This window comes from Haliotis rufescens, unplaced genomic scaffold (assembly GCF_023055435.1).
Source record: "Haliotis rufescens isolate VD_foot unplaced genomic scaffold, xgHalRufe1.0.p SCAF_15, whole genome shotgun sequence".
NCBI lineage: Eukaryota > Metazoa > Mollusca > Gastropoda > Lepetellida > Haliotidae > Haliotis > Haliotis rufescens.
Genome location: NW_025963835.1, coordinates 17,522,468 through 17,536,161, shown reverse-complemented (window position 1 = coordinate 17,536,161; position 13,694 = coordinate 17,522,468). Strand labels below are relative to the sequence as shown.

The 13,694-nt window shown below is 38.8% G+C and overlaps 1 protein-coding gene across 1 annotated transcript; it reads right to left on the bottom strand.

Annotated features, from left to right (window-relative positions):
* Nucleotides 1-3,312: 3,312 nt before the first annotated feature.
* Nucleotides 3,313-12,135, bottom strand: LOC125379938. Its single transcript, XM_048395836.1, has 6 exons — nt 11,971-12,135; nt 11,579-11,665; nt 9,856-10,851; nt 9,022-9,087; nt 4,984-5,267; nt 3,313-3,573 (listed from the first exon to the last, which is right to left on the bottom strand). Exons 1-6 carry the CDS (start codon nt 12,104-12,106, stop codon nt 3,313-3,315), a joined length of 1,830 nt encoding a protein of 609 aa, XP_048251793.1. The 5' UTR covers nt 12,107-12,135.
* Nucleotides 12,136-13,694: the final 1,559 nt, after the last annotated feature.

Genomic DNA, 13,694 nt, shown 5'->3' with positions numbered 1-13,694 from the left:
TTAAAGCCACAGGGAAACCACCATCCAGCCACAAGCTAGAACCATCAGGAGCAGTGTACCACATCCCGTGAACTGAACTTTATTTACGCTCAGGCCGCTGTCAGCGGCATCTGAGGTACAAAATTATTTCAACAACATAATACATATACATATAAATATAGAAGATATACAAAAACATATTTGCCGAGTATGAATGCATATTTATACAGATTTACTATGGTAGCAACAATGACATGATGATTTTACAGAATTAGGACAGTTTTCTCAATGTTCCTAGTCGTGAATTATTGAAAAGTAAATTCATTTTATGCATATTGGGTTTAATGAAGTAGAATCTTTTAAAAAATGTTTTCTTTCGTTTTCTAAAGATGGACAAATAAACAAATAATGAAATTCATCACCTATGTCAGATAATTTGCAAAGTTGGCATTTCCTTTCGGTTAAAGGTATTTTTATCCATCTCCCGGTTTCAATAGGTAGATTATGATTACAAGTTCTAAACTTAAGTAAGACTCGCCTGCAGTACGTTTAAATGATATTCAAAATTTAGGCACTCATTGTTTATGATACTATACCTTGTGCCTTTTGAAGACTATTTTGCAAACAAGACAGGCGACAGGTTTTCTCCTTGTCTTACTCCAGATTTACATGAAAAGAAACCTGTTAAATAACCATTACACATGACTTGATATTCTGGTACATATTATAAATAACGTTAAAACTGTTTCCAGATATGTTATTTTGTAATAGTTTTTGCCAAAGTCCTAATCGCCAAACTGTGTCAAATGCTTTCTGAAAATCTACAAATGCACAAAATAATTTCTTTTTTCTACCTTTTAATAATTCCATGAGGTTATATAGAGCAAAGATGTGATCACTGGTAGAATAACCCTTCTGAAACTTGCCTGAGCTTCCGACAATACGGAGTTCGTTTTGATGAATGTTTGTAAACGGTTATTTAAAACTGCTGTGAAAAGCTTACCAAAACAGCTTAGCAGGGTGATAGGTGTGTAATTTTCGGGGTTTTGTGGGTCACCTTTACCCTTAAAAATGGGTTTGGTAACATCTATTAACCATTTTTCTGGGAATGTACCAGTATCAAGAACCATGTTAAAAAGTTTGATTTAAATATCTATGAAGACATCAATTGTGCTTGAAATGTATTCGTTAATTATATTATCAAGACCAGCTGCTTTGTTATATTTTAAATTCTGCACACAGTTTATAATTTCACCTCTTTTTATAGCTGCATTAAGTATTGTGCTTTCGTCCATGTTTACTTTATGTAGATTATCAATATCAAGTCGTCATCTGCCGAAACTTCATTTAAAGATTTAAAAAGCTGAATAATGCTTCACTATCTGGTAGGTTTTCATCGCCAGACTGCCTTCGCTTAAGAAGTTTCCAAAATGAACGGGGGTCATTTCTATCAACATTATAAACTTTGTCTTGAAGTTTTTTTAAATGCATATTTGACAATTTATGAATGCATTTTTTATAAATTTTACTTGCATTAACTAGTCGTTGTTTATTTTGGAATGTTTGACTACGTTTGAAATATCTCTTGGCCTCAAAGTATTTTCCACGGGCGATTTTACCTTGTTTACCAAACCAAATTTTAGAGCGCTTGTGGGGTGTTGATTTTCTCTTACTCTTTTTAACAAATCCGAACACTTTGCCAGCAGTACGAAGAAGCACATCACTTATTTTGTCATTCACGTTTGTTATAACATCAGTTAGCTTACAATAACCAGCACAAAGTAGCTCAGAATCAATGGATTGTATAACCTCCTTGTCAATAGAGTCGACATATTCAGGAGCAAGCGTCCTATTCCATTTTCTAAGGCGGGGGCTTGTGTCGTTCTCTGGTCTCAACGTTTGGGCTGTAACAGGCTTATCAAAGTTTTTTGTTAGTGTTACAGTGATAGGTGAGTGGATATCTGAGAAGAATGGTTCCAAATCCAGGACCTCGAAATCTTCTATTGTTGGGAAAACATTAGCGCTCGCTACAGCATAATCAACCAAGCTTACTCCTTTACATGTAACTTTGCCAACGTTTTTGTCATGTCCAACTCGGCCATTAACAATGTATATATTGTTGTTTTTACATAAATCAACTAGCTTATAACCATGTGAGGTTGGCATCCTAACATCCTGACTTGACCTTTCTAACAAAACATTAGCATATTTTAATCTTTCAACATCATTCATATAGTCAACAAAATCGTCGGGGAATATATCTTCGTTGATAGAGCTTGGGTTAGTTGTAATAAAATCTGACAAAGTACATGTTTTTGTATTGAAGTCACCAAATATAAAAATACTATTGTCGCAATCTACTGATAATTTACACGAGATTTCATTATGTAGTTTGGGAAATGTTTCGTCAGAGTAATATGGTGAACCCTCTGGTGGGATATATGAGATACCAATATATATATATATATCTTCATTACAGGGTACATTTAATATTTCATGGGAAGCGAGAAACCATATAGCATATTCCGAGGATTCGGCTATTCTTTGGAAATGCTGTACATATTCATGTTTCATAGCAACGGCTATACCGCCTGATTTTCTGCACTTGTAATTCTAGGTTTATAAAACATTGCATATCCAGGAATGTCAATACAATCAAATTCATCTAGTTTTGTTTCAACAAAGCATAACATTTCATAGTTTGAAATCAAATTCGTAAATTCAGGAATAAGTAATCTCGATTTCAAACCACACACATTTAAGTAAATCAGTTTAAAATGAGAACCCTCACTGTTATGTGATATGAAAGCGTCTGTTGGCGAGGGCTCATACACAGGCTGCTCTGTTGTGCATGTACCCGAATATCGTCATAATTAGATTCACATGCTTTTTTGTTGATGGGTGACACATTATTGTTATTTGTAACATACACATCACAATGGTCTTCACACACAACATTTAGCGAAATATTTACATTGTCATTTGCATTTACAGTGTTCGGTCTACGTTCATTGTATGCCTAGAGATGTGTTATGTCACGATCCTCTTCGATTCGTCGCGTCTTGCATGGTTGTTTATCTCGGGAATGTTCAACAACATTGGCATACAAAGGTCATAGTGACCACATAGACTGTCTCGAATCTTCGAACTGATTCTCACCAGGGAAACACCTTCTATTGTTAATAAACAGTCTATCAACAGTTAGACTTGCCTTAAGTCCCCCGCTTTTAGCCTCTTTCTGCAAAGGGAGAAGCTCTCGTCACCGTTCAACAATTTCAGGTGGGAACTGTTCACTAACACCAAACTTTGTGTCCTTGAGGTTCTTCGCACTGGTTAGAACGTTCCATCTCGTGGTCCCATTCTATGAACTCTCACAAGGTTAATCTCTGTGTTACACTTCATCTTCCGCTTAACGAAGTCCTTTATGATATCTTTCGGCTCTTCACCAATCATTTCTGGTATACCATGAAACAGGAGGTTGTCTCTCATTAAGCTCACTTTGAGATCCACTACAGCCTCTTTCATATCCCTCTGTTGTTGGTATGGGGAGTCTACATCGTAATATATATCATCCACATCCCTACCGATCGTTCCCTTTCAAGTGAAAAAAAACCTGTTGGAGTTATGTTCAAACGCCGGGGGAAAGATGCTATGATACCCCGTGTCTCCATGAAAGGCAAACCTATCAAATTCGAAAAATCTGCAATATTTCTTAGGGTGATCCTTGATCAACACCTCACTTGGCGTAAACATATAGAATATGTGGAAAATAGATGCCAAAAAGACCTAAACGTATTACGGGCAATTTCAGGCACATCTTGGGGCACATTGAGGGAAACTCAGCTGGACCTCTACAAATCTCTTATCAGATCAAAAATTGACTATGGTTGTGAGGCCTTTCATTCAGCATCAAATACTGTCTTGAGGTGCCTAGACAGAATACAATACAAAGCCCTAATGCTGGCCACAGGCGCAGCAACAGGCACCTCACTAGAAGCACTACAAGTAGTAACGGGAGAACTCCCATTGAAACTAAGAAGAGAGCAGGCAATATTATCGTTCTGGGGACGAACATCAAACCCTTTGGTTAAAAAGATATGTCAAGACAAAAACACTCGAGATAAAGCCCTAGCTGTAAAAATCCCAGGGGGAACTGTGTTGGATCCCCTCTCACATAGATATTCATGGAAATGAAAAAGCAGACTCACTGGCGAAGCTAGCTCTAGACAAAGCGGATATACAGCCTATTCCCTTTAGTAAACTAGAGATAAAAAGTAAAATCGAAGCCTCCATGGCAGAAAGATGGCAAGCCGAATGGGACGCAAGTAAGATCGGCAGATGGCTATACAAAATTCAACCCAAGGTCCGACAAAAGCCAAACAAATACTCAAATGAAAGGAAAATTGAAATTACTATTTCACGCCTCAGACTCGGTCACAAAAAGCACTGTGACAAGGTTTGTTCATCTTGCAAATAGGTTGAAACCATTGATCACGTGTTACTAGAATGTCAAGACCATGCCCCAGCCCGGGCTAGGTTAAAACAAGAATTGCAGTTAGATCTGCTATCTGTCATAGATCTCCCAAAGCCAAGAGATGCAATAGCGAAGACCAAACTAACTTTATTTCTGAGAGATGGACAGCTACTCTAACGTATATAAACAGAGCAGCCAAGGATAAAAATGAAATCATATCAATATAAGAAAATAGAAGTCATATCAATATAAGAAAATAGAAGTCATATCAATACAAAAACAGAAATTATGTGAATACCAAACAATAGATATGTGTACCCTACTCACACACAGGAGTCCCAAAGAGGGACAGGTCAGCCGAAATTGCTTAGGCAGAAGGCGACCTCTTGAACACTTAATGCAACAACAACTACCGATTCTAGTACATTACGACGATATATGCTCTGTCAGCCGCTTTCGTTATTTAGTGCTTTCAGATTTAAGTTCTAGGTTTGCTGAGACACAATTCTGGACACAAGACACAAGTTTACCCTTGTGATGGTCTGCTGCAGGTTATTTTCAAGCAAGGTCAGTTTACCATCAATCATTGTGAGTTTATCATCAATGCTGTCTACTCGCTGCACTTTCTGCTGTACATAGTGTACCATGCTAGCCAGGTGACGCATCTGATCAAACAATGTCTTGACCCAGCTAGTACTATTCGGATCAACACTGACCTGACTCTGAGATCCCGATATGTTCAACTGGCTTGACTGGTCCATGTCCTGTGTATTTCCCAGTGTTATTGGTGGGGTAGTCAGTTGTTGAGTAAATCCTTGGGATGTTAGAGATGTCATAATCAGGGCGATTTGTCTATATTATAGAGATATGACCAGTTCGCTGCACCATTTAGCCCAGTTACGCCACGTAACTTCTCAATCGCGAGAGCCAGGAAAACACGTCTGCACTGCTCGGCATCCAAACGCAACTCTCTCAATTGTGCAAATGTGGACAGCTTACATAGGAGAAACATCTAGGCCCCGCAAAAACACGAATAAAAGGACAGCAAAGCTCAGTCTCCAAATATGACTCTTAATCAGCTCTATCAGACCACATACGTAACAATCCAAGCCTAAGCATTCAGTGGGAGAGAGTCACAGCCCTTACCACCAACCTCAAAGACTTCAAGATCAGGAAACTACAAGAAGCCATCAACATCAAAAGATCCCAGTCGCCAATCAAACGTGACCAAGGCTATTACATACCCCCGATATCAAAGACCCCAATCAGCCAAAATCCGATTGTTTATATTACTGGTTTCATCCTTTATTTATGTTACTGACTTCACTGATGATTGTCATCACTACCCTTGTATATACATAACAGGCTTCTCTACTCCAGTATAACAATATCTATCTGTATATCACTTGCTTGATAACGATGTTAGAACCTACACCGAAACGTCGCTCTTAATTGTAATAAAGAAGTTGTTTATCCATAAATTCTTTTCCTTACTTAGTACTCCAACTTCTAAATGCCAATCAATGAAGAAATCAGTAATTGACAGATCTGACCCCTCTGATAGAAGAAAATTATATACATCAACATGTTGTTTCACTGCTGCCAACATAACAGGTGTCAAGTTAAACGTTCCTTTTTTATTGATGTCAAATGTTTTCAAGGATAAGAGCTTTTTCACAATATGCATGCTACCTCCTTCATATGCCAACATCAAACAATCATCGTTGTTTTCATCATTAAGGGACAGATCAGCACCCTCTGATATAAGAAGATTGAAAACATCAATCTGTCCTCTCTTTGCTGCCAACATTACTGGTGTCTGGTTAAACTATCCTCTCCTATTGATGTCAAATGTTTTAAAGGATAAGAGGAGTTTCACAATAGACATTCTATCTCCCTCACATGCCCACATCAGACAATGTTTGTTCATCAAATCAGTTAGTGACAGATCGGCATCCTCTGATACAAGAAGATTATAAACATCAACATGTCCTCTGTGCTGCCAACATAACTGGCATCTTGTTGAACCATTGTCTCGCATTGATGTCAAATGATTTCAAGGACAAGAGATGTTTCACAATAGGCATGCTACCTCCCATACAAGCCAGCATCAGACAATCATGTTTGTAATCATCAGTGAGCGGATCAGTAAGGGACAACTTCCGGAAGAACTTGACTTGTACCATCTGTTCTCGTGTTGACTTGTGTTGTCATGTGTTTGTGACAGGTTCCACCCTTGGAGCAGATTACACTCGCCTTTTCGAGAACACCTGGTATCATCACTATTTGAGAGTGATTCATTAACAAAAGCTCTTGATATAGTCGGAATGGTGCAATCGACTCAGCTTTTAGCTATTGAATATGGAAAGGGTTTTAGTGCTTTTATTATCATTATCTTCTAAGACAATCATCTTGAGACCGTATTTGTCTGGATAGTTATCCCCACATCTCGGTTGTGGTTTTCCTTGTCTCAAACGAGGCTAAACAAAGCTGGACAGTGAGACAATTAGGATGACTCAATCATTACCGTAGATTATTAAGAGAAGAGCCAATCTCGTGGAGCTCCTGTGTGTGCACAAGAGAACAGTGGGCAGTCGGAGAACAAACTAGTTATCAATATGTTCTATCCATAATGATTCTTAATGTGAGACTGTATGTAACGGGCCTCTGTAGCATATATGTATTGAAGATGGCAGCTTGCTAATTACACAGTAATTACTATAGACAATACTTTTTCTTCTCTACAGTTATGCAGAGTTGCCAAATGGGGACAAGTGATGCAGAAAGTCACAGATCGGCCCCCTCTGATACAAGAAGATTATACACATCAACATGTCCTTCCGATGCTGCCAACATAACTGGTGTCCGGTTTAACCATGTATTCATTTTCTTCGGAGATGTAGCGTCATTTACTTAACTTGGAAAGACAACGTCCTCTTTAATACATCAGTTTAGTTATACAGAGTACTCATGGGGGATATGTATTGCAGTAAGTGTCAGATCTGCACCCTCTGATACAAGAAGATCACGAACATCAACATGTCCCATCTCTGCTGCAAATATAACCGGTGTCTTTCTTAACCATCCCCTCCTGTTGATGTCAAATGTTTTCAAGGACAACAGGTGTTTCACAATAAGCATGTTCCCTCTCTTACATGCCAACATCAGACAATCATTGTTGTTATCATCAGTAAGTGACAGATCAGCACCCTCTGATACAAGAAGATTGCTTACATCAACATGTCCTTTCTCTGCTGCCAACATAACTGGTGTCTGGTTAGACCTTCCTCTCCTATTGATGTCAAATGTTTTCAAGGATAATAGGTATTTCACAAGAGGCATGTTACCGCCCTCACAAGCAAACATCAGACAATCATTGTTGTAATCATCAGTAAGTGACAGATCAGCCCCCTCTGATACAAGAAGGTTGCTTACGTCAACATGTCCCATCTCTGCTGCCAACATAACTGGTGTCTGGTTAGACCTTCCTCTCCTATTGATGTCAAACGTTTTCAAGGACAAGAGGTGTTTCACAATAGGCATGCTACCCCCTACACATGCCAACATCAGACAATCTTTGCCCAGCGCATCAGTAAGTTGCAGATTAGCCCCCTCTGATACAAGAAGATTATATACATCTAAATGTCCACTGTATGCTGCCGACATAACTGGTGTCTGATTGAACCAGCCTGTCCTATTGATGTCAAATGTTTTCAAGGACAAGAGGTGTTTCACAATAGGTAGGCTACCTCTCTCACAAGCCAACTTCAGACAATCATTGGTCTCCTTATCAGTAAGTGACAGATCAGCCCCCTCTGATACAAGAAGATTATATAAATCTAAATGTCCTCTCATTGCTGCCAACATAACTGGTGTCTTGGTAAATTTTCCTTTCCTATTGATGTCAAATGTTTTCAAGGACAAGAGGTGTTTCACAATAGGCATGCTACCTCCCTCACATGCCAACATCAAACAATCTTTGTTCATAAAATCAGCACCCTCTGATACAAGAAGATTATAAACATCTACATGTCCTCTCTGAGCTGCCAACATAACTGGTGTCTTGTTGCACCATTGTCTTGCATTGATGTCAAATGTTTTCAAGGACAAGAGGTGTTTCACTATAGGCATGCTACCTCCCATACAAGCCAACATCAGACAATCATGTTTGTAATCATCAGTGAGCGACAGATCAGCCCCCTCTGACACAAGAAGATTATAAACATCTGAGTGTCCTCTCTCTGCTGCCAACAAAACTGTCTTGTTTAACCCTTCTCTCTTATTGATGTCAAACAGTTTCAAGGGCAAGAGGTGTTTCACAATAGGCATGCTGCCTCCCATGCATGCCAACATCAGACAATCATTGTTGTTACCATCAGTATGTGACAGATCAGCACCCTCTGATACAAGCAGGTTATAGACATCAAAATGCCCATTTAGTGCTGCAATCATCGCCGGTGTCTGCCCGAGCCATCCTTTAGTATTGATATCAGTTGTTTTCAGAGACATCAAATATTTCACTGTAGATGGGGGTCCACTTTCACAAACCAAATGAAGACAGTTTCTACCTTTGTTGTCGGTGAGACTGAGATTTGCTCCTAGCCGCACAAGTTCTTTCAGAACTTCATTCTGACCTGACAAACAACACAACATAGCAGCTGTCAGGCCTTTCTCGGCAAATACATTCATCAAATCAGGACAAAGCTTTACAATAGCTATACTGACATCTTTGCTCCCTGATTTACAAGCGTGGTGAAGACAAGTATATCCATTCTTGTCAGTAAGTAAAACGTCTGCTTTCAAGTTTAACAATACGTTGAACACATCCAAATGCCCTGACTCTGCAGCAAACATCAGCAGGGTTCTATCTCCCTTTCTCCAGTTGACATCGAACCTATGACCTTCCTGAAGCATATTTATAATATCTTGAAGGTGTCTGAGCTTATACCATAGCACACAGGCAAATAAACCATCATAGAGGTAGTTTCTATTCTCCACTGAAAGAACTTGGATGTTTTCCCTTCTACCAAGTATTTCCAATGACTTGGTAAAAAGAATATCATTATCTGACAGTGACACATAATAAAAGAAACATTCTCCAGAATCATTGTCCTTCTTTGTAACTATGTGTTGCAAGTGATCAGCCAGTTCTTGTTGAAGTAAGGAGGCAAATCGGGCATCCCTCAAAAGAGGATAGGTGAGTGTCCATCTGAAACATCCTTGTTGTATGCCTTCCACCAGCCTGTTCACTACTATTGGGAATAGTCGAGACGTGATGTAGATCATATTTGTGACATCATTGGTGTCTGTTGACAGTTGTTGATCGTTCTTACCCTGTCTTACTCTTTCATACAAAAACTTCATAGAACAATGCTTTAACAACAACACAGGGTTGATATTACCAAGGGCACATGCTGCCGCATCATAGATGGATGGATGTGAGAAGGAAGCTACATTATTCTCCACTCTACAGTAGGAGCCAATGAAATTTCTGATTTCGTTACCAATGTCCGTTGGAGTACACAATGGCACCACCTCCTGTACAGCATGAAACAGGGCGGTGTAGGCTCCTCTAGTTCCTAGTTGAAAGGAAACAAGGTCCAGTTTCCCACCACACAGGATGAGAAGAATAAGAGCAAATGATCTGCTACTCTGTTCTCTGACAATGTTGTCAAGGTCGCCTCTCAAGTAGGTCACAGGGTGCTGGAAAAAGTCTCGAGTCTTCATGTGGAAGACTGTGTTCTGGACGTACAGTCTACAGGTCAATGGGAATCCAAACATGCTGTTTTGTATCTGTGTAATAGCTTTCATATCCTCCTGAGAAATGTCGAAATGTGAATTTCCCCTCATGAAGGATGTGAGAATGGATTCCTTTTCTTTTTCTGAAAGGCCTGTTTTTGTCAAATCAACGACAACTTGTGAACTGAAGAGGCTGCCTTTGAACTGATGCAGTCTTGAACATCCCTCATTCCAGTTGTTGGTTCGTGATGTGAAAAGAAAGTGAAGCTTGAATGTCTGTCCTGAAGTAATTTTATCTGGTTGTGACACACTCAAGACACACAGAGATTCAACCAGGGCGCTGAACACTTTGTGGATAGCTTCTAAACTTGACGGTAATGTAACAGAACCAAACATGTCGTCAAAGACAACAAGCATATCATTGTTCCTTTTGATGATCAGGTTAACATCAAAGTGGTCAACGTTTTCTACGAACAATACGCTATGACTTTTCTTTAGATATGTATCACAAAGCATTAAAGCGATGCTGGTTTTCCCATCCCCTGGAGCTCCGTTGATGGCAATATGTCTGTTCTTTTTCAGCAACTCCTCTGCCACTTCTAGAGCATGGACGTGAATAAATTCCTTTTTCAGATTGTCTATCCTTGTTGTGAGGTTTTCTGAAAAGAAAGTGGCGGATTTAATTAAACTTCCCTCTTTCTCACAATTTTGTATCATGCTGTCTGTAATTCTATTCTACTTATGAGGAATCAAATGAAGAAATAAAGAAGAACGTGTCTTGCTCGTGGGTTTCACAAAAGGTGTAAACTTCTAAGATTTACATCTCTATGGACGTGTGTCCTAAATAAAGCTGACGTGTGGTATAACTTATTTAAATGTTTAAAGCAGTGTATATTTACTACTCTCTCTCACTTACTAACGGGAGTAGACAGGTCTTAAATGAACATATATCTTTAGATTCCATACATTTCATGCATACGTATTGTTTTGCATCCTTTTTGTGTACATTTGAAAGAGACTTGTGAATGAAAAACTCTTTGTTCTGATTGGTAACCTCTTTGCAGTGAACAGAGATCTTTTTGTAAAATCATTCTGAAGAGTCACAGTGCTACTGTTTGCCTTACGATAAGTGAAAATTCATGTATCAAACCATACATATTCTGTGAAGAAAGAGTATTAAAAACCATCTCATCAAGAAAAGAAAAGCGACTTGCAGTACTGATATCAAACACCAGGAAGCCTGCGATAGCGTACAAACATTCTTGATATGACACTGTGATAACAAGTGTTTGTAGAAGAAGAAAAATGATACATTACAAATATATAGTACTTATTGCCAGTGCACACTACTTCTGCAGTTATCATTGAGAGTACTAACGTTCTTACCCTGTGAGAGACAACCCCTGTGTGCCAGATCCCCAACAGAAACATTAGAGGCATTAGAGATGTTAGTCTGGGACACTGGACACTGATCTGGAACACAGAAACCATTCCTTCCCGGTTACAAACACAGCTGACATTGTTGGATATATGAGAGCAAATGCAAATGTAATAATAGCACGTTCAGAAAGTCATATTCCTACAAATATTACTTTTAATTTTCAGTTGCCCTAAAACTACACACGAAAATGTAGTTTATTTAGATGTGCCATGTCACAAGTACAGAGTTTACTATCATGGAGATTACAATACAACGCACACTGTTGTACGCACACAATCAAAAAGATGATTAATAACTTGTTTTTAAACCTGTTGTGTCATGACAAACAAGAACTTACAATAGTTGTGTTGTGTGGAAGATGTAGAAGTGGGGTGTCGCCCCTGTTGTGGGCCTCTATCTATTTCGTCTAAAACTTCTGTCAGAAGTAGACCAACATCACGATCAGTTTGGTCTTGGTCTTGCAATGGTTCCATCCTCCCTCCTGGAGAGCCTTCCGTGATTAACTTAGTTCCTTCTTGGGTGATAAAAAACAACGTTTTTGTAAAAAAAAGCAAAATGACTGACGAATTAACATGTTTACTAATATTCTGTAATACCACAGATACCGGTCTCACTGGCGTAACTTAAGTCGGAGAAGAGCCCTTTTTAAACAGTTTCCGCTTGTGGTGTAAAATACCCAAAAGACCACTTTGTGAAAATTTTGTTTCATGGACAGATCATTAACTGTGTCCTTTGTTACCACCGTACAGAACGATTCCAAGGTGTGAAGGTATTATTTGGTGTCCCCTGCCTTGATATATCCGGAATGTTGCATAAAGTGGCATACAACCATACTCACTCACTCACTCACTCACTCACAATTTACCTGCAACATATTCGCTCCAGTTCACGTTATCTCACAAGAACATTCTCTTGCAGAATACGTCATTGTGTTTTTTAAAAGGTTTGTTTTTAATTGTTTAATTTACCAGAAAACGGCAATACTACAGTATGTTATATTTACAAGGTATGAGTGTGGTAGTTTCTGACAGACAATGTATGATCTATCCATAAAACATTATTTTCATACTAAAGTACTTAAGGATTGACAGCATATTTGTTTCAAGTCTTTGAGGAATGAATAGAAATACTTGTGTGCTAACTGTATGAATCCATAGCAGATTCTTACAAATATCTTCACATCGATTATTTGATTCATACTTCAGTTAACAGAAAAACAGACACAGAGTCAATCCTATTTATTAAATTTTACAAAAACATCTAAAGAAATCATGTAAATCCAAACACAGAGACACATAGCAGGATGTCACTCGAGATTCATATCAACCTTTTAAATCACTATTCAAAAAGTAATGATGCTACAAAAAACAAACGTTGTTTAATCCCTTCACAAAGACAAGTAATTATCATCAGGTTGATAAACGTTCTTACTTCACGAGAAATGACAGTAGAGAGGGCTATACAGGAGACGTCTACACACATGACAGAGACCTACGCCTTATCTGCACATGCGCAGGAGCTACTTTCATTAGAACCATCCGTTATGACAAATTAACATGATGTGTGTCTCATACGATAGACAAGTAGGTCAGATATAAACATCGGACTTCGATCAAACCATGTGGGGTGTCGTTGATACAAGTGGTCACATATCAGCACAGTGAGGCCTCTTACAGACCGATAAACGTGTGGCTGTCCGAGACAGTTGATAAACAGCTTCATATCGCTAGTGTCAGGGGAAGGTGGTGCAATATCCACCGAGTTAGGAGAACAAGTTAACTTAAGAACTGTATAATTAGAATATATGATGTCTCTCTTTTCATCTATCTGCTTTTGTTTTGATAATCAGTGTAGGTAATCAAAATCAGTGTTCCAGGAAAGAAAGTACAACTCCCAACTACTGACTGATGACGAGTCGAGGAACAATTATTGACTTTAAATCTTGGCATATCTATGATCAAATTCCGGTGTAATGTGGAATATCACAGCGGGTAAGGCGAACACGTTCAGTCCTAGGTCAGTCAGCTAAATACCGTGCTCGTTGTCCCAGTTATTACACGT